General features: G+C 32.8%; 1 protein-coding gene across 1 annotated transcript in view; it reads right to left on the reverse strand.

Moving 5' to 3' along the window:
- Positions 1–23,654, reverse strand: part of Smp_163650 (C-terminal pdz ligand of neuronal nitric oxide synthase protein, putative) — a gene marked incomplete at its 3' end in the record, with an annotated part of 102,529 nt that overhangs the window by 58,622 nt on the left and 20,253 nt on the right. The window contains exon 2 of the mRNA XM_018790525.1: positions 3,235–3,306. Within this exon, the coding sequence (XP_018646158.1) occupies positions 3,235–3,306 (72 nt within the window). The remainder of the gene's footprint in view (positions 1–3,234; positions 3,307–23,654) is intronic.

Genomic DNA, 23,654 nt, shown 5'->3' on the forward strand with positions numbered 1-23,654 from the left:
CAGTTGTTGTTCATCTTTTTCATATCTGCTTCTATTTCCCGGTGTAATGTGTTCTTTGGCCTTCCTCTTTTCCGCTTCCCTTCCGAATTCCAAGTTAGCGATTGCCTCGTGATACAGTTTGGTGATTTCCTCAATGTATGTCCTATCCACTTCCCACGTCCTTTTCGAATTTCCTCTTCAGCTGGAAGCTGGTTTGTCTTCTCGCATAAAACGCTGTTGTTGATAGTATCCGGTCAGTGAATGTTGAGTATTTTGCGTAGACAACTATTTATAAATACTTGTACCTTCTTGACGATGGTGGTACTAGTTCTCCATGTTTCAGCTACGTAATTCATTTTTCTTAAGTAATTGTCATTTGCACATATTCAGATTGTTTTCAAATGATTCAGACAGTCATATGATATTTCTTCATTATGATAGAAAACCTAACTGAAACCATAAAATTATTTCAGAAGTAATTGTAAGTTTTAGATTTATTTATTATAGTTTGTTTATTTGGCCATTTTGTTATATAAAAAGTTAAGTTTGAATGTTTGCGGTACCGACCATATGATCAATGTCGGGTTCTATAATGAATACTTCAGTTGTTTTTGTAATGAATTTATTTAAATACTGACCATATGATCCTTAATGTCTACATTTTATAAAGTTTCTTATTCTTTCAGAGCTTTGATATTCATTTCATTTTTATACATCGGTGTCAAGTTCAAAATTTTCCCAAATTTATTCATTTATTATTGTCTACTATTGTGTGTTTCAGTGAATTGGCACGCCAAAATAATTATGCTAATCAATGCATTAATCTTGACTGATTCAATAACTGCAATTTCATAATTTCAAAAATAGAAGGTACAATATATGATGTAAGCAAAGATGGATAGTGGCTAGTAATGGATTCTAGAACGCGTGTTTTGTCCTATTTGGGACTCGTCAGGTGGATGTACCTGCATCTCAGAATTGATGTTCAATATGAGACTCTAACCCAGTACCTTCTGCTTTAAACGCCATCGCGTTATCCACTTAGCTACTGAGTCCTGATAGCCACTTGCTTGTGCAATGGGGTGAAGTTTAAATCCAATTAGTATTGTTTGTTTGAATCTTCCCATTGATGTTTAGGACTGCAACAGGCGTTTGAAGCGAAAGGTACTAGGTTCGAGTCCCAGAGTGAACATCAACTCTGAGATACAGGTACATCTAGCTGACGAGTCCCAAATAGGACGAAACGCGCGTCCTGGATTTCAATGCTAGCCATTATCCATCTTTGCTTACAATTCTTGTGAATTAAGGTTATATGGAGGCAATACGCTTAGTATGCACATATGGCTAGTAAGAGACTGATCAGTTGCAGTCCTAAGCATCAATGGGAAGATTCAAATAAACAATACTAATTGTACAATATATATGTTTGAATCATTAGTAAGTTCACTTGTTTGTAAATTACTTGATTACAAGGACACTTAAGGATAATCATATATAACAATAATGAGTTTAAATTAATAACAAAGGGAGTAAATATTGTTCTGGGAAATTACAGAATACGAACTTTGATTTACAAGTCAAACGAATGACTTGGTTTTTACATGTAATTTTACAATAGAATTTCGTCGCTCCAATAGCATGCCTTGGTTGATTATGTCGGTTAATATACTATATATCACTGCTAAGCCGATAATATATATTTAATTTAGATCATAACCACATCAAAAGTTATATATGCCGTTGCGTAATACCTAAAAATATCATTGATTACGTAAGAGTAAATCCATTCAGGTTAAATAAACCATTAAACAGAAACAAGTAGTCTAGTTGTATATGTTACCGTATTAAAAGTAATAAGTCTAAAGACATTAAGCTCCGAATCCTATGTATCCCAGAATTAATAGTCATTAAATTTCTAAAATGACCGGGACATGTCTATTAGACGAATGATGAACCTCTACTACTGTCGTCATTATTAATTTTAATATGAATCACTTTACCTAACGTGTGTAAACACTTTTGTCAAGGTATTTTTACGATTTAAACTTCTTCAGTTCAACCGGTTACCCCTCATATAAAAGCAAGTAATTTGCTCAACACTCACCACGTATCTGTTATATTACGCTTAATCTATATGTCATTACATTTGTCGCCTAATATGTAATCAAACATAAAAACGTTTTTAGCAGTTATACAACAGATCTATTCCAGACGTTATTTATGCAACTTTGTGGTTTGTAACCTGATTCACGTAGGAATTACATATAAGCCGATTCTGATTAATTCTTTGAATTAGTAAATTAGGACTTTTAAACGATAGAACTTGGTAAGAATTTATTGCCAAGACTACTTCTTTTTCCTTTAATCACATGGGTGATTCAATATATTAAAAAAAATCTCATACAATAAATTTAATTAAACCAAGAAGTATTCAAAGAGTATTCAGCTTAGAGATGTTCTATGTAACGATCTGATTTTTAGTTAAACAGTCATTAGAAACAGGAAAGCATTGAATCAGTGTTTTGTTCTATTCTGTAATTTTTCAGTAGTATCGAACTAGGACATTTTCAAAGATAGGAACTTTGGTACTCAAATTAAAATTTCGAAAATCTCAATTTTTGTTTTCTCATCACAATGAATATTGATATTAAATAAAACTTGGGGTTATTTTTTCCAAGTATATGTATCTATAATCTGTCCAACTAATACAGAAACACAATTGTACATGTCAATTATTGAAATCATCAGTCATGAAAGTAACATCCCTAACGTGTTTCTAAATCATCACAATTGATTGATCACTAGATGGTGATCAATTTCATGCTTGTCAAGTCCTTCTTAGTGTTGATCGGATGCTATCGATCAAGTTGCAATGTGGCCACTAGTCTAGGTGGCTCAACACTGCGTTCACTATGTTGAGATAAGATAGTAGTTGGAGGTGGTCAACAGCAAACTCCGGACCCGGGTTTCGTGCCACTTGGCTTCCGTCAGCAAGGTGTACCTGTAATCTTTAGGGAACTGGTGCTCCCCGGGTCCAGGGTTTCCTGTTGACCACCTCCAACCACCATCTTGATTCTAAATCACTTTTTTTAGACAAATTATCTTTCACATTATTATTGGGAAAGTCAAAATAATAAAAAAGTATCCATAATAAAAGGCCAGGAAGAAGACGCTTGGTTGATTACTACTAATGTTTTCTAATGCAGTATATAGATTTAACCAAACAAGAGAAAAATACAGCTTTTCATAACTTACCCGAATTCTTCGCATTGAAGATACAATTTCAAGACGATTCTGAGGTCTTGGTATATCCATACCACCAACAAACTAATATCAAAAAAAAAAGAAAATAGAATCTAAATCAAATGATACATAATGAATATATATTGAGATGAAATCGTTAATAAGAATCTAAGTCAAGTATACAGAACCTACATAGATAATACCATTATTGTATTGAAAGAATGCCAACATAATTACCATCGAAATAAGCTATTTCCAAATTATCATGAGATAAAGTAATGTAACAGTGGTAAGTAAGGAAACGTCCGAAATGCCCTGATACGACTGAAAGTGGGAAGAGTCAGCTCTCTCTCAAAACGCTCTTACATGGCCATGTGCATACAACCACTGCCAGGGAAGTCCTACTCACTGCCTTCTCGTGGCATTACTGTTGTTTACGAAATTGAGAGGACGAAAAGCGAATGTTCGGCGCTTAAACCGAATTGGTGGATATGGAGGATCCACCTAGGGGAGTTGGAAAACCCTGATTCCAAACCAATGGTGCACATGAGCTTCAGGATTCTGAGGGGACAAATGGTGTATGAACTAATCGTTGGCCACTGGCTACCATGGGACTGCATCTCCTTACATTGCTCTCCTCCCTTGTGAGCAAGAACTCTAGGTCAAAGGCTGGGGGTGTGGCCCCCTAAGAAAACCACCTGCTTCGGTTTGGGCAACCGGGCAGTATCCCGGTGCCTCTTCGTACCTTTGTTTATGTGTTTAAATAATTATATAAATAATAAGTGAGGAAATGGTCTGTGGTGCAAACTATTTTCAATAAACCCATTTTGATAATAATCATGTACTAACTAGTGAATAATTTCGATATAAAGTCCTGTAATTCCAGTGAGTTGCTACAACAGGTTGAGTTAAACCACGTTGTACACAAAAGCAGTATCAATAATATTAATGAATTGAGTTAAATCGAAAATATATTGTAATTGATTTCAACAGTATGATATAAATTTATCCCCGCTTTTTATGAATTCTGATTAAGGAGAGGTTTGTCTTTGATAAGGTTATATGTACACAGTATTGATGAATCTAATGCTAGACTATAATTCATGGACGACCTTTGAAAGAATCTCGAATGACCTTGAGAAATATTACCCATCAGGTAACAGCCGCTTAGTTGTCACTTCTTCTCCAAAATCCTCTGTGAACCGATTGTACATGAGCATCAGATACTGAAATTGGCGCTGTGATCTTGAAATCCCTCAAATTCCTCTGTTTGGCTCATCTCGCCGAATCTAATATTTAAACAAAATAACTATTTATTACCCTTTAATTTTTAATTTTCTGACTAAAATCATTTCCTTATGTAAACTATTTTAAAATTGAGAAAATACAAGAAAATCTAAATTGGAACCATCAGTTAAGTGGAACTACGTGATACTTTTCTTTTTCTCAATTTCAAGCGACCGACTTTATATCGATTGATTATTTTGAAGGAATATTAAATTTTTAATTATAGTTTATCAGTTATCATCACGTTTGATGAAAATCTTAAATTTTTTCCGTTTTCTATCCTAGAAATAATGAAACAAATAAGACAAAATGGCCATCCAGTGCTTCCAGGTTTTCCATGGCGGTCTAGCTTCGATTGACTCATGATTTCAACTATGAAAATACTGAAATCTTCACAAAACCCCTTCTCAAATTTGCTTATAATCAAAGATAGATGTTGGGCTAACAGTGAGATCTAGGAAACACGTTTCATCTCATTCAAACAAACAATACAAAAATGATTAAATAATTATGGAATTTGATTCGATAGTGAATGAAATGTGGAATTGGTGAGAAACCAGGGAATAATGTTTGTTGGGATTTGATGGTAAGTAATTTATCTCTGATTCGTTATTTGTCTACACTTAACTTAGTTCCAACTCAATAGAGGAGGAAAAAGTACAACAGTTCTCTCCACTGTGTTAAACATCCTATGAAACTTCTTAGAATATTAAAAAATCATGCGGAAGTACATATTTATTCAGTAAAACGTGTACAGATTAATTTGTTCTAAATCTATGCGCAATCGATTTTTGAAAATAGTGAAGCAGTCAAAGAAAACACTTACAGTTTTTAAACATGGTTGAATCTATGAAACATATCGTGAAGATGACCAAAGGTGACTACATAGGTTTTCAAACGTGTTACCTTGGCAATATGAGTACCAGCCGAAATGGTACGTAGGTCATCCGCTTGTTAGCAATTCCCTCCTACAACCTCATATCAGTATAAATTCTACGTCTAATAGTTGCATTAACAACCCTAGACGTGAAACAATAGCATTGGTAATCAGGTTATTTAAGGCCTGACAAAACGATGTTTTTTTTTTACATAAAAACTGACATTTGTGACAAGAACATACCTATTTTCATTTTTTCTGTTTGTAGAATGACCTAGATCATCATGAACTTATAAACTAAATTACTTTTGAATTTTGAAATAAATCTAACCATAGAGCGACTTCAGTTGTTGGACCATGCACCTTTGAACAGTTATCTCATCTTAGTCTGAGATTCACAACCTCATCAGTAATAGAACTCAGAATTACCGAATCAAAAGCCATATATGTTACATTTTAATCACCGAGTCAGTATCTGAAGGCCCATATTGCTAACTTTAATCAATCCATAATAGGACACAAAGATTATTCAATATTTCAGTAGTTAACTGTCTCACTTTTAACGCAGTTGAAAACCAATTATTTTGACCATAATTTTGAGAATTTAACTGAAATTTAGTCACTAGTGGGCATACACCTAGTGTTTCTAGGTTGTTGGCCGTGGGGATTAATATTAAAAATAAGTGAACACTATTACTTTCAGCATATTTAAAAAATTTTATGTTAATGATTAACATCATATAAGAATGCTTGGTAAAAGAAGTGTGAACACAATTGTAGTCAGTAACTAGAATACATCATGGACAGAACAAAACCGTATATTACCAACAAGTTGGAATGTGGTGTGGGCTACTTATACCGACATAAGTAGTATAAATCGTGAGTCAGGAATAGAATATCTAGCAGTAGAAGATTGAGAAGATCGAGAAGGGAAGAACAGAAACAATAAAGCCTAGACAATTAATGAACACTTTGCAAATGAAATGTCAGAGTATGGTTTTTCTATTTTATCAAGCAACTTTGTAATTTGTTCTAAATACATAATCGGTTGTCCTCACATGTGTTCTCATTCATTACAGGAATATAAGGCTTTACAAAAAGGGATTGATGTTCAACTTTACTGTGTAAATTTAAATCTTTGGACTCAAAAACTCTGATTGTCAAGACATCTTAAGTGCTCCTAACTTGAGTGTACTTATAATTGAAGTTAGTTTTCATCACTCATTGACACTAGAACGAAAATCACTTGTAACGAAGAAGCATAGTACAGTTGTTTCATCCTAGTCCGGACATTCCCAGTTAAACATACAAAGGAACACAAAATTTTCGGGTATTGTGGCGGGCACAATATCAATACGTTATTAGGTCAGAGTCCAGTGAACAGTAAATTCAACTTCAGTCGTTTTGTCGCATAGATCAGTGATCACTTAACGTCCTTGCGAATACCTATCTCACCCTTGACCTGCGAAAAAACCATTTTTATACTAGATAATAATGATCAAAAAATTATTCTTGAATTTTTACAATTTATAGTTTATCTCAACTCATTATTTTACGAGATTGAACGCATGGATTTAAAGAGATAGATACCAGGTTTACTCCTGACAGTGAATGTCAACACTGTCATACAAATACATACAAATAAAGAACAGAATACGAAAGCTACCATATACTTCACTGCTATTGAAAATCTAGAAAGTGAATCCTAATCTATCGAATGAATAATCCTTTATAATTCATTTAGTATTCTTGTTTGAATCTTCCCATCGATGTGTTAGGACTACAAATGGTCAGTCTCTAATTGGTATATGTGCATACTGTACGTATTGCCTCGATATAGCCTTAATTCAAAAGCATTGTAAGCAAAGATGGATAGTGACTAGCAGTGGCCATCAGGATTCAGTGGTCGAGTGGATAACGCGATGGTGTTTGAAGCGAAAGGTACTGGGTCCGAGTCCCAGATTGAACATCAACTCTGAGATGCAGGTACATCCAGTTGACGAGTCCCGAATAGGACGAAACGCGCGTTGTGAATTCCACTGCTAGTCACTATCCATCTTTGCTTACTGTCCTTTATAATGTAACTAACTCTGTAACATATTATTGTGTTGCTGGTAAATTTTTCTCGGTAGATATTAATAATATATTTATTATTTTTTTTAGTATCTATGTCATTTTATCGCTAAATCTTTAATTTGTCAAAATGACACTCACTTTTAGTTTAAAACAGACTTTTTTTCCTAACTGTCCAGTATATAAATAATGAATAGTATATAATAGAGAGTAGTATATAATATTACAATTATGATATAATGACAGAACTATTTATTAACAATGTTACAGTTTCCTTTTTCCTCATTTACACCAAACATCATTGCTTAGTAGAAAAAACAAACAAACGAATTGACGTCAATTTCACTTGGTGTTATATACTTGTATCTTCCGATTGCTATGTAGGACTTCAATTAATCAGCCTGTCTTGTTGACATGTTTGCATCCTATGCGAACTGCCTAGATATTGCCTGAAGTCAAAAGCTTTATCAGGACGTCATGGCGTTTGAAGCGAACGGTACGGGATTCAAATCCCAGAGTGAATATCAACTCTAAGATACAAGTATATCCAGCTGACAAGTCCGAAATAGGACGAAATGCGCATCCTGGATTCCATTGTTAGTCACTATCCATCTTTGCTTATCAAGAGATGACGTCAAGTGTTCGATTTTTTTTTAAAAAAAAAGCGTTTTCATGATTCATTTAATTGCGTGTACAAAGAAAATTTTATTTTTTAAAGTAACAAGATGAATGTATAGACAGAGAGATAGATAAATGGGTAAATATATTGATTTTAGTTAAATGTTCATACTTGACTATAAAACACCTTAGTAACTACAAGTTATATTTCATCCAATGTTGGAAGAAGGTTGTATATGATTAACATACTACTAATATAAGTTATTTATTATACTTTTCTTGAAAATATCTTACATAGTGAAAATGTCATATTATAAGCCTATTGATACTCTTATAATTCATTTAAAACAAACTTAGAAACAAAAAAAAATTTTTTTCTAACATACCGAATTCAGTCACATGTTCAACGGAAAAACAAAAAAAAAAACAAAAAAACAAAAAAAAGCCATTTGATTGACCATAGAAACGACAAGACCCAAAAAAAAAATTGACTAGAGATGTAAAAACCATAAAATAAAGAAGTCGCAAATATTGAAAAATTTCAAGATTATTGTGATGATTACGCGCCAACTGTTAATTTAAATGAAACTTTATTGAATGAGATTTTATTCATCTACCAATAGAAATTCACCAATTTTTTTTAAAAAAAAACACCTTGTTATGTGAAAGTATAGTCTTAGCCGATATGTCTTTTTTTTATATGAAGGTTGTAATTTAACTAATTTAGGAATTAAAGTGTAAATAAGAATAATGTGGTGTGGTCTACTTATATCCATATAAGTAGTATATGGTGTTGGTCAGACATAGAATGTATTTTGGCAGAAGATCGATAAGGAAAGAACTAAAATGAAGCATGATCGGTACGAAAATGCATCCACAATGAATTCAGAGAAGATGAACTGATATTTACAGAAGGAATAGTGAAGATTGTGACAATTGATTGTTATTTTGCGAATACATTGTTTACTGTATGGTTATCAGAAATTAGTGAGATAGTTTGTAATTTAAGCTTAAATACATTCGATTTTCCCCACCCGTGTTCTCATTCACTACAATAATAATTAACTAGTTATGTTTCTATTATTATATTGTATATTGAAAGACACATTCACTTAGAAATAAATTACTGTATGAAGTACCACCTTGTTTTTTTTATTTAGCCTGAAGGGGTTAAATAAATTGCGAATTAATGGAATGTAGATGTTATGATTGTATGTTATTATAAAATACCAACAAATGTCTTTAACATTATAAAGGTATGTGGAGATTATTGAATATTATTAATATAACTAACCGACTTAAATTAGATATCCATCGATAACCAGGGAGAACAAAATATTTATTTCGTTCATGTAGAGGATCTATCAACAGTATAGATCCACAACCTAAACACAAAAGATCAAACCAAGGATCTTCAGTTTTGCACGTGAATTCTTAACCAGAATTCAATGGCATACATGTATAATTTAAAACAATCCACAATATTACGTGACCATCTTTTATCTTCCATTGTGATTGTTGTGACCAAAGGAGTTTAAATGTGTCGAACGTGAGGCCGCTTTCCACTGAAGACAATGGAAGATGATCATTTGGCATCATGGATTAATCGAAGTTAGACATGTAGACTGCTGGATTCCAGCTCAGTGGTCTAGAGATTAAGCATCGACTGACGAGTAATAAGGTCTTGGGTTCAATTTTCGATAAGAAAGTGAGAGAAAAATAAATTCTAAATTCCATTCAGTAAAATAGCTGAACATCATGTAGTCAAAGTTTAAAAAAATAATAACCTGAAAACAAGTCACTTTATTTTTATATATTAAATTTAGAGGTACTAAACACATAATAGACTAAGACAAATCTACCTTTGTGGCTAGATTTAGTCCTTCAGTGGATAAACTTCGACTAGTATCTAGAATATGAGCACAGTGTCTATTAACATTGCATAATGGAATCCTAATTTACTCAGGGCAACAGATCCAAGTAATAAGAATTTAAATAGTTTTGGAAATATAAATGTTTTCAATCCTTTAGATATGACTTGCTTATGATATCTAAAAGTCTTCAATCACAGTCAGATTTTCATACTGCCTAAACTTTCGTAATTCAAAAAATAATGGTGACATATGATATTACTCGCAGCAAATATAACAATGAAAGCCTGATCGATAGTATTTGATTAAGATCAAGGGTCAGTCAATGTTAGGACACCACTGAAAAGCTGAAATCCCTGGATGGCCATTTCGTCCCTAGTATGGATTCATGATCTCAATCAAAACTCAATAATCTCCACAATACTATACTGAAAATTATCATGTGCTCATTAGCTACTAGCTTCAATCTGGATTTCTTGACGTTCTAGTGAGAAGCCTTGGATAATATTTTAAAAAATCTCCAGTTTTCTGTAGTTCCCGCGTTTTTCTTCCTTAAATTCCTGATATGCTTTGATTTTAGAAATACTTTTTTTAAATTATAACCAATGATATTTTATTTCAATTGTCTTGTATTAAGGATAAAAATATTTTACAGATTGAAACTAAGGCATATTATAATCATTGCTGCGAACTGTATAATAAAAGTACCAGTATTATCGGCTACAATATTCTCGGATGTTACTGAAACTTCGGTTGTTCAGAGGTATGAGTATTGTGGGGATATATGCGTAATAAAAATGACAAGCTTACACGACCGGAGTACACACAAACAATATTGAAGCTATGTGGTCGAGGCTGAGAGAGCTTTTGTGACCTTATCATGGCTCCGGAGACCAAGAATTATGAAGCCATATGGATGAGTTCATCTACCTTATGCATTACGATTTTAGAACGTTTGAACCTTTTTCTAACCTTGACAAGTTTCTGGAGCATGTAAAAGAAGTGTATCCAATTTAATTATTTGGTGTTGTATAATATATTTTTACTCTATACTAACTGTTACCTGATTGACTAATATTTCTTAAGGTCATTCGAGATTCGTTCAAAGGTCGTCTATAAATTATAATCTCGCCGAACTTTCGTCTAAATTATAACGAATAGTTAATTTCACAGTATTTGGGCGCCGAGTTAATGTAAGACATTAAACAGGAAGAATATGTAATTGTAAAATCTCAGCGAATGAATTTAAAGTAAATCCACCATCTCGTCTGACAATCTAGTCCAAGCTTTTCCATGGAAATATTACCAGACGAAACGTTGGATTTACTACAAATTCATTCGCTGACATATTACAAATACATATTCTTCCTATTTAACATTGTTATTGAACTGATAATCCTACTGTTTAGTATAATGATCTAATAGATTGCTTGATTTATTCATTCCCCCCCTTTTTTTTTCTCTTTTACATTCACACCCAAACATACAAACATACCTATATCGTTTGTTTTTTTAATTTTTTACTTGATTTTAACTAAAAACTGGAAAAATATTCTTCTTTTCATTTTTTTTTGTATTTTTTTTTAAAAAAATTTTTTTTCGAATGAATTCCTAAATGTCATTGTATGAATTTACATATATATAGATTTTATATTCATCTAACCTTATTCTATCCTTATGTGTCTCGTTGTCTATATGATCTCTCTCTCTTACTTACACTCCTATTTCTCTCTATCTCTTTCACTTTCGATCCTATTTCATAAATTGCTTACATGCTGTATTCTTATGAATGTATATAATTGAATATAGAATAATCCTCAGTGTCATTTTTGTATGTTTGTTTTAAAAGTCAAACTAGTATTACTATTATTATCGTTAGTAGTAGTAGTAGTAGTGTAGCAATTTGTTTTACTATGGAAATTATGTTACACTACAAAATTTTTTTTCGTGAATATTTGACTTTTGACATTTTGTAAATTTAAACTAATTTTACTGAGTAAAATTCATATTTATATTTTTCATGTCTCTACATACCTGTTTACGTGTATGTATGTGTGTGTGGGGTGGGGTGGGATGGGATGGGGTAGGTGTAAACGTAGCAACTATTACAAACATTATTCCGACAGAAAGCCATAATATAAATGACCAAAAATATTATTACCAATAATACTGTACCAGATTTTTTACTGTAATTGGATACAGAATTCATTTCGCAACTTATCATTCTTATAAATATTTTATTTTAACCAATGCACCAACCATTTTACTGATGACAGTTATAAATGTGATTTGAACAAATATACATTGATATTACTATACTTCGTATATAGTAGTTCTATATATCTATCTATATATCTACACAGATGATCTGTTCTCCATCAACGGTATCTGTATTTTGTTAAATATACACACAGAGTTACCATTATTTAAACTATTCAGTAGTTGTTGTTTCCAGTATCAGTAAAAATTTTGTCAACTATCATAAATGAAATTAATGTGAGAAACTGATTTCTGATCTGAATTGTATAAATGAAAAAATACAAACAGCTATCATAGTAACTATAAAAATGCGCATTATCCAAATGACAACTGATGTCAATGAATTGCGCATTTATAAATATTGATATGTTCGTTAGTAAACTGGTTATACACGTATAGATATATATATTTTTTTACACTAAATGCTTTTTTCAAATGTTTATTTACTAATAACTAGTTATACTGTTTTTATTTCTCTGTAACTAATATAGATTGTCAAAATACTTCGGATCTGCTGGCCAGACACTATCAGTAACAACCTACTGTGGACGAGAACAAACCAGATTCTATCCAGTGGAGGAAGAAATCAGGAAGAAACATTGGAAGTGGATAGGACACACATTGAGGAAATCACCTAACTGCGTCACAACACAAGCCCTCACATGGAATCCTGAAGGCCAAAGGAGAAGAGAAAGACCAAAGAACACATTACACTGAGAAATGGAGATAGACATGAGAAGAATGAACAAAAGTTAGATCGAGCTAGAAAGGAAGGCCCAGGACAGAATGAGTTGGAGAATGCTAGTCGGCGGCCTATGCTTCATTAGGGGTAACAAGCGTAATTAATTAAGTAAGTAATATGGATTGTATATAAAGAATATCTTAGTTAGTTAGAGAGTACATTTGAACGAGCAATTCAGTAGTTTACTCATTCGTCTGTCTGTTTGTCAATCATTTAGCTGAAGAATAAAATACAAATCTATTTGTTATTTATCGAGTAACTGTTTAGTAATACTGTACCTAGAAGCTAAGTTCGCAAATATATTTTCAGTGGAGTTTCTTTCACTGTGCTAGATGACTTGGTCGTAAAGCCTTCATCATCAGCACTGAAATGGAATAGAAGTGAAGTATTTGAATTCCCTCATATATAACTGATAGCTTATTTGTTGACCTTGAGCTCCGTTGGTTGTTATTGTTTCTTGTCCCATTATTCACTCCATGTTTGTTTTAATTGCCTATCGCTTTCAATATGATTCTTGATCTTGTATCTATCTATGATTTTTCTAACTGGTTGATAAACTGGGTCAATTTATATATGATCTTCGATGCGCGCTACAGAATTAAGTTAAATAACTTGTAATAATAAATGTGTGGGGTTTCGATTATCCAAATTCTTCGAAATCAACACATAAGATAAATAGATAACTAAATAAAGAAATTATTATACTTAAAGGCTCAATAATTGATAAGGGTGAAACACTTTAAATCTTGACATAGCAATCATTTACTCACTAGTGACTAGCTACGGGATGGATTTCTTGGAGTCCTAGTGAGAAGCCGTGACCAATAGAGCTAACTCGTGTCGGGTGGATAAAGTTATCCACCTCAGATAATGGACAGAGGGTTGTGCAAGATCATGAACCGATTGAAGCTATACATTAACACCGTTGGATACCTTCGCAATGGTTTGGAGGTCAAGCGTTCGCTCACGAGACCAAAGGTTGTGGGTTCGTGTTCCATGTGAGGAATCGTGAATGCGCACTGCTGAGAAGTCCCGTACTAGGACGAAACAGCCTTCCAGTGATTTTAGGTTTTCATTGATGGTTTAGCTTAGAAAGACTCATGAATTCAACTGCTCAAATAAGAATAATTAAAAATAATATGGATAATAGTCAAGTGTAATATTAGTCTCATTGTCCATAATTTTAAAATTAATGTTATTAAGATAATGAGCGACCCAATGTCGAATGTCTAATGAAAACTGCGAAGCACAAACAGATTTTTCGTCCTGTTACAGGGTTCTTCTGTGGTACATATTCACGATCCAATCGCAGAGGTTTTAGTCCAAGACCATCAGTCCTCCGAGTGAACATTTAACCTCTAAGCCAATGAACCGGTATCTGTTGATATATATATATAAGGAAACAAGAAAACCCAGTGAACAATATTGTGAAGTTTCATACACATAGTTCCCTTTATCAATTTGAAAAGAGCAAGCATAAAGATTCTAGCAGAATAGCATAAATTCATTTTATTTCGTCGGTTCGCATCAGCTGCTTACAACCTGTGATATTTTGAGCATGTTCCAAAAAGCCTTAGAACAAGAGAAAGAACGATTCTAAATAATGCAATTACCAAACATCTCTTGGATACAAGACATCAGGTCGATACCTTGCAATCTTTCAGGGTAATTAGTAGACAACCAAACTCCAGTCTTCTGCAGTTTGCTGAAGACGTTGCTATCAGGCGTCAAAAACTTGATTTATGTGTTCAAAGTGGGATGTTTATTAATCTTCTCTCGCCTTGGTGACGAATATTACTTCGTCGCATCTTAAACTTCAGTTTTTTAAACTCTTTGTTGCATCTGTTGCATCACTGAGTTTTTTATTTCAACTATCTTCCAGACTAGTGCTCTTATTTTAGTAACCAAGCTTTACTCATTTTGTTCCTATCAGAGTCTGCTCATTACGTAATCAGTTGTCTCTAGCCCTTTGACCTCAAATCACAATAAATGTTGTAAGATTTTCTTTTACATACGGTATATAATTACAATGTTCAGTCTACTAAATTTATTTATACCTTTGCTATACTAATATGTCTTCAACATAACTTCTGACAAAACCCTTTCATGTAAATAATTTAAACCCATTTTGTAATTATGATTTTTTAAATATCACAGGTTGTAAGCAGTGAACGAGTACCAACGAAATAAAAAGATGATTTCATGCTATTCTGCTAGAATCTTTGTTCTTGCTCTCTTCAGAATAATACATCACATTAACAGCATATCATAGAGCTACATTCTATCACTAAGTAGATACCTTAGTACAATCACTTGAATTAAATGTATGAAACGTTATTTTCAGACGTATAATCTGTTGTCGTAAATTTGAAACGAAGAAAATGGTTAAAACACTTATGATCACTTGATAATAATCACTGTTATGTTACCTTATAATTATCATCGATCACATTTCATTAATCCAGCTCCATGGTAGTCACTAGGCTAAAGAACTCGAAGTATGTTCCTGTTACTTGATCTTAAACGGTTAGAAACAATCTCCAGGGATCGCGATAAGTATATATCTTTTGGTTCAATTTAGCATCGTAGCTGAAGCTGATGCTCCCAGTAATATTCAAGTAGGACATTATCAATTAATTCTTCAAGATGCCAGAGTTATCATCTCTGAGAGTGACAGGAGTTTCAATCGAATGAAATAGAATCATATCTCTTTAATCTTCTTATTAACAATTATCAAGATAAAACTTAACTCTGAGGATTCTTTCTGATATATTTTTCTGACGAACTAAAAAAAAAAATAACAAAAAGTTGTCCAGCCACAAAACTTATGATCTAACCGAAGCACATAAATCATAGTAGATAGTAACCATTTATTTTATATTAATTTATTCCAGTTACTATGATGTAGGTTAATTCATTCAATATAAAAAAGAGAGATATAATAATTCTTCGTTATACCTGTCATTATTAAGTTCAAAATTATTCCTTTCATTAACCGGAAATGTATTAATATATGTTATCAAACTTATATATGAAATGGATTATTGATTTCTGTTACAAGGAAACTATCATTTTTCTAATATAGTTATGGTACCTCTGGTTACCTTTTTTTTGGTACCAAATTATTAATAAATCAATAATGTTATATAATGATTCAATCAATGTTATATTGTCGCATTTTCATAGACTTTCATTTAAACAATCAATGCGATAGAAAATCGATGGTTGAGCAATCAGAATTGTAATCAGAAGGGGCTTTTGTGGAGATTTCAGTATTTTTCATAGTTGAAATCATGAGTCGGTTAAGTGCTTTGGCGCGAGACTGATAGGTCCTGGGTTCGAATCTCGTTCACGAGGCGGGATCGTGAATGCGCACTACTGAGGAGTCTCATAATAGGGCGAAACGGCCGTCCAGTGCTTCCAGGTTTGTAATGGTGGTCTAGCTTCAATTGACTCATGATTTCAACTATGAAAAATCAGAATTATCTTAAGAAGGGTTTAGCTGAAATACTATTGAATATTTGTAAAAATGTTTTTATTCATTGATACTGATAAGTGGTATTCGTGGCAGATTGATTTCAGTTAGATTGTAGCTGAATATCAGGGTGTACTAAACAACTACTTTGTTATAGTGTAGAACTACATAGCAATGCTCACCTATGGTACCATTGGAGATTGAACTAGTGATCTTCAAGTTTCACGTTGCACGGTTAACCCTCAGAAACAGTGAGATATATTACAAACTACACTCCATTGGTGACGTATCGCGATGATCATCTAATGCGATTATTGACTACCAGTTCACTCCAGACCTATCTTAAATACGTATTTTATACATGAACTATGTGTGTAAAATTCTTCTGCACATATATCGCAGATGTACATTGTTAAAGAGTTCCATACAACGAAGAAATATGTTTCCAGAACTCCCTGATTTCTTATGGTACCCGACATGATATTGATCCGTGATGAAGTTTTCCTGTATAGTAAAGTAGTCTACACAAAATCACTTGACTATACTGATAGTTAAAAGTAATACTGACTAATTAAGTTCATATAAAAAGATTTTACTGAACTTAACTTCAATAGTGCATTAGTTAGTCACAACTTATCATGAAACTTTGATTTGTGTAACAGGATATGTAGACCTTATATTTCAGGAGAATTTCAGCTTGAAACTTCAGATAACAAATCAACCTAACTAATATTAGCTAAAACAATTTGTAATGAGCAGAAAACAAACCAGAATAAATGAGAACATACTAAGTTCAATCTAGGACGACGAATGATTATGTAAATAACGCAACGCCATTAAGCTGATTAGTTTCCAAACTTCGTCACTAAACAATATCACTGAGTGCTGTTGGTAAATTACTATCTTGCTCTTGAGCCAGTCAGCATCATAGGTTATGATCTCTTAGTATGTTTCAGTATATACACTTCTTAGCTACTTATCACTGAATACATAACCCTTGAATTCATGTAGATTATCTTGAAATTATTATTCTGACCAAATGTCCTACTGGTATCAGTTCGATTCTGTAAAAGATTCTGGGTGAGTATCTTAAACCAAATAGTAACAGTTATCCAATAATTTTGAGTTTTTTAATGATTCTCTAAATGTGTCAGGGTGTAGCTGGGAAATGCTTTCAAATTTATAAAAAATACCTACTTAATAATCCGTTTTTATAAATGCCTTATATTATGAAACCGGCAATATTTTGCCGTTTGACTTTATAGTCAATAATTATTTCATAATGGTAAGTATTCTTTGTTATCGTATTTTTGGGAAACCTGAATGTATTTTTGTAATTACACCTCCTTAATTTACTTTAATTATGCAGCTAATGAAAACCGGGAGGCGTTAAATACCTGTTCTATCCTAGTATACAGTTTCACGACAGCGACCATCTGCCACTCCAAGCCAGGATTGAACTTGGGACTTTTAAGCCAAATAAAGAGCGCCTAACCTTAAAACTACCGAGTTGACGTCCAGTGATTCATATTTCTAACTTCAGTCAGTCCACAATAGTGCATGATCATCATCCATTACCATTAGTGATATTTGTATCATGTATTCTATAGTTAAACTCTATTGGTTACAACTTTTCATTAAGGTTTCGGGAATTACGTCTTGAAGTTGGTCACTAATAAGCATATGATGACTATTTTAGTATAAGTATTTTTGTTTGTTGTAAGGTAAACTACACTTCCAATGGGAAAATTACAAACAGGTATAAAAAGGATACTCCCTATATCTCTTGAATCGGTCTTACTTTCACAAACTTTCAATAAGATAGATATATTCTTGTGTAGATTTTGTTTCAATTTGATAAACCAACCCATATAATTAACGTTTTAAATGTTATAAAAAATCTTAAACGATATGCTAAAAAGAACAATCCAAAAATATTCTTTACCAAGTCCTTAGCATTAGTGATCTTAACTTCTTAGATAATTAAAGTCGTACCCGACAACGTATACAATTTGACTTTATTTCATACTCTCTAAGAACTGAGGTATCAATATTCTTATAGCAGAATTTTTATTAGTACAGTGCAAAGTCGTGCATGGTGGACAGCTGACAGATGCATTTCCAGTAAGGACCGGAGTCAGACAAGGCTCTCTACTCTCCCCCTTCCTCTTTCTTCTGGTGATTGACTGGATTACGAAGACTTCGACATCTGTGAGGAAACACGTGAAACAATGGACATCTCAGATCCAATTACACGACTTGGACTTCGCAGATGACCTAGCCTTCATATCTCATACACATGAACAAATACAGACGAAGACAACAAATGTAGCAACAGCCTCTGCATCAATAGACCTCAACATACACAAAGGAAAAAGCAAGATTCTTAAATACAACACGCAGAATGCCAACCCAATCACACTTGATGCAGAAACTCTAGAAGAGGTGGAAACATTCACGTACCTGAATAGCATCATTGATAAATAAGAAAGATTGGATGCAGATGTAAAAGCGAAGATTGGCAAGGCAAGAGCAGTATTTCTACAATTGAAGAACATATGGAACTCAAAACAACTGTCAACTAATTTCAAAGTCAGAATCTTCAATACGAACGTCAAGACAGTCCTACTGTATGGAGCTGAAACATGGAGAACTACTACATCCATCGTCGTGAAGGTACAAGTATTTATAAATAGTTGTCTACGCAAAATACTCAACATTCACTGGCCAGATACTATCAGCAACAGCGTTTTATGGGAGAGGACAAACCAGCTTCCAGCTGAAGAGGAAATTAGTAAAAGACGTTGGAAGTGGATAGGACATACATTGAGGAAGTCACCAAACTACATCACGAGGTAATTCCTAACTTGGATTGGTGAAGGGAAGTGGAAATGAGGAAGGCCAAAGTTCACATGACGCCGGGAAATAGAAGCAAATATGAAAAGGGCAGATAACAACTAGAAAGAACTAGAAAGGATTGCCCAAGACAGGGTCGGGTATAGAATGCTGGTGTGCGGCCTGTGCTCCTCCACGAGGGGTAACAGGCGTAAATTGAATTGAATAATTTTTACTTCAATATAGTTAAACTGTACTCATCTTAATTTATAGTTTCTATCATCCCCAGTTTTAACTTTTATAAACGTGTATGTTAACATCATCATCAACACCGTCAGAATACCGATTTTCTTTTGTATGACAGAAATATTAAGTTTATTTTGTCTTGAGTAGTTTATAAATTCGACTTTTAAATGATCTAATTATATCGGTTACAAATTCATCTAGTTTTTATTTGTTGCGTAATATACATCAACTTAATGTTACTTAATTGTTTGCCTGTCTACTTGAATGCATATCCTTTGTTTAAGTGAAATCATATAGCCAAAATAATTAAGAATAAGGAAGGACCGATGACAATTGAATACCTTACCTACACATACACACACATTCATACACGCATACATAGATACATACTTACGTAGAACTTTGAATTAGCAACCAAACTACCGGGACAATTCAACAAAAAGTATAATAGACAGTAATTAAATTTACAATCATTTTTTAAAGACAAAAAAAAATAGAGGGAACTTCAAATGTTTTATAAATAGCTAATATTATTTAGACGCATCTTGTTTTGTTTTTGTTTTTTTTGTACGCTCATTAAGTTTTTTTCTTATACTTAATGACATAAAATGGCGCTAATTGTTTCTAGTTGAAATAAAGAAATTGAGATTTCCTATAATACGATCTATAGTCATATATACACACACACACCTTAGATAATTATGACAGCATCAAAATAGTCATATTTAATCCATTCCTATTCTTGATCATTCTCCTATTTTATATTCATATATTTAAGTATTTACGAGTTTACTTTTAATAAATCGAATATGATAAATAGTCTAATACAAATTGAACATTGAAAAATGTACACACGTACAACGGTGTACGGCGAGAGAGAGAGAGAGAGAGCGGGGGGAAGGGGGAGAGTGGGGGGAGGGGGAGAGAAAGAGAGCAAAAAGATTCAATGAGACAAATATCACTTTACCTTTTTTTGTTTAAAAATTATTAGAATAAAAAGAAACGATATACATTTAAAAAAACATAGAAGATCATTGATTATTAAAAAAAAACAAAAAAAAACAAAAGAAAACAGTCATTGAATAGTAATAATAATAAAAAATCTGAAATAAGGACACGGAAACTGATTTATTTATTCACTAATAAAGTAAAATGAAAATTTTCAGATTTTTTTGTTTTTCCCTTGAAACCGAGCAACAACAAAAAAAATAAAACAAAAAAAACCTCGAAAAAAAAGGGGAAAAAAAGAAACGTGATCATCATTTATCATATTTTAGTTTATTGTTGTTTTTTTCTTTTTTTTTGTTTTGTTTTACTTTGCTTCTTAAACTCAACCAGTAAAGTTTTGACATTAAATTATATTATTATTATTATTATAGACTGAATCAATTAAAGTCCATATTAGTTTTCTTTTCCTTAGATCTATCACTTACATCTTCCTTTTATTCATGATAACGTATTCAAATGTATACTAATACTAATCTATTTTGTCCGCCTTAATGTTTCTTTTCCGAATTCTTACTATTGTGACATTTTCAAGAAAAAGTTTTTGGATAGTAATATTGATGTATTAATGAGTGTCATAAGACCGAAACTATCGGATCATTATCTAATGGTTTATAAAAGATGAAAAATAGTATTCGAAAGAAAAAGCTTCTTTTTTGTATAGAACAGTAAACAGTTATATCAGATGATTGTATGTAATCAGCAAGAAATTCTGAACTTAGTTCTTGTTCTAACTGGTATAGATTATCAGGGTTAACTTATAATTGTTTGAAAATTGATGTTTCTTGTATAATTCTAGCCCATATTGCTAAATTTCACGGTGTGAGACGTTACCAAAATCAAATAATAGTAATGAAGAAACTATTGAAACTCACTCATTCACTTTCTAATTCATTCACCTAATACCCTGAACGAAGCATTTTAATTTTTTCAATAGACAGTAGATGACTTAAAACTTTACATATCCAGGTGATCTGGCTAATGATAAACATTCCCTAAATGAAGTTGGATGATGGCTGGCAATGCAATCCAAGACGCACATTTAGCCTAATTTGGGACTCTTTAGTTATATCTCACAGTTGATATTCATTTTGGGACTTGAAACAGGCGTTTTTTGCTCCAAACACTACCACGTTTCCCACTTAGCTACTAAGTCCATATAGCCGCTAGTTCATGCAATGGAGTGAATTTGTATTTATTTGTATCGGTTGTTTAATTGGTTGTTCTATTGGGGTTTAGGACTGGAATTGATAAGTCTGTTTTGGTATTCAAACAACCAATACAAATGAATAAATGACTTAAATAGTTTTGAATCATTTTCTTTTAATTATGATAAAATATGTTTTATTGAATGAAACATAAATTTTAAAGAGCTAATCCCATAGTGACTTTAAATTAGTAGGCTTTATTGAATACATCTTCGAATTTTAAGTCCATTCCATTTTGGAGTGTCATTAAAGACCACATTGATTTGGACGCGTGATGCTAATTAATTCAAAATGAAAAATCTCCATGTGGAATGGCTCCTCAGCTGTAGTTAGTCACTTCACAGTAAACAATCTCAGTAATTTTAAATATAACACGCTTTCCACAATACCTGAGTATCTTATGTTTGATTCTCATGAGGGTCATGGATATGTAAACTGAGACGAGACATTTTTCTGATAATCCTAATCTAAAAATTATCCACTAGCTAAGATCACTCATCGGTCAAAAGACCAATAAATGTTAACAAGGGTTTTTCAAAAATTATTTCTCAAACTGCTACTGTGATGAACTAGAAAATTCAAGCTGGAAATTAACTTTTTCCACAAAACAGGAACAGAGACAGCAAAATATCTTCACACCATAATTAAAAGTGAACCTATTAAACACAAAGAACTGATTCAATGAAAAGAATCGTGATAAAATTACAACTGTTATTTGACTAAATTCATTTGGTATTGTTTGTTTGAATCTTCCCATAGATGTTTAGGATTACAACTGGTCAGTCTCTAAATGGCATAAGTGCATAATATGCGTATTGCCTCGATATAGCCTTAATTCACGATCATTGTAAGCAAAGATGGTTAATGGCTGGCAGTGAAATTCAGGACGCGCGTTTCGTCCTATTTGAGACTCGTCAGTGGCCGAGTAGATAACGCGATGGCGTTTGAAGCGAAGGTTACTGGGCTCGAGTCCCAGAGTGAATATCAACTCTAAGATGCAGGTATGTCCAGCCGACGAGTCCCAAATAGGACGAAACGCGCGTCCTGGATTCCACTGCTAGCCACTATCCATCTTTGCTTACAATGTTATTTGACTGTTATGTTCAGTATAATAATATTTACAGCCAAATTATAGATCAACAACAATATAAAAACTTGACCTGTCACATATTAAGTTGAGATTAAAAAAGCTGGTCCAATAATAATGTTCCATACCTATACACGAATTATCGGTATACATACTACTGAAAAAAATATAGTTCACTTGCGTAGGATTGATATTCTTTATGCTATTTTTAAGAAAATAAAATTGATTTTTTAATTGTTGAAGTCATGAGTCGTTGTAAGCTAGATTGCCTTGGAAAACCTGTGAGCACTGGACAGCTGTTTCGTTTTAGTATGGGACTCCTCAGCAGTGTGCATCCACGATCTCGCACGCGGAAATCGAACTAAAGACCTTCAGTCTCTTGAGGGAACGTTTAACCTCTAGATCACTGCTATAGCATCCAACAGTGTTAATTTTTTCATCATTTAACTCTTTCGAACTACATATACATATGTAAGTAAAATGATCATAATTTAGAAATAAGAGAAGTGTACTAGAAAAGTTTACGTTTATTTTTCCTCATGATAAATTGTATTCATCAAGTCCACTTCCGCATTTGTCCTCAAGATAAACACAAGTAGGATTTATAATGCATAGTAGAATGTTACAGTGATGTGAAACTGAACAGTGAAACCATATTACAACCCATTGACGGCATTAATCTGTTTAAACTATTAAGTTTAGCGTCATTTTCAACTACAAATGAGTTATATATCCAATGGTCAGGTTTACTGTTTCTATCTAATTTATTAACCAACAATACATGAAGTACAATTGTAACAGATTGTTATAATCTATACTTGAATAAATTAGTCCCATCATCTATGAAAC

This window comes from Schistosoma mansoni, assembly GCF_000237925.1.
Source record: "Schistosoma mansoni, WGS project CABG00000000 data, supercontig 0062, strain Puerto Rico, whole genome shotgun sequence".
In the NCBI taxonomy this organism is placed as follows: domain Eukaryota; kingdom Metazoa; phylum Platyhelminthes; class Trematoda; order Strigeidida; family Schistosomatidae; genus Schistosoma; species Schistosoma mansoni.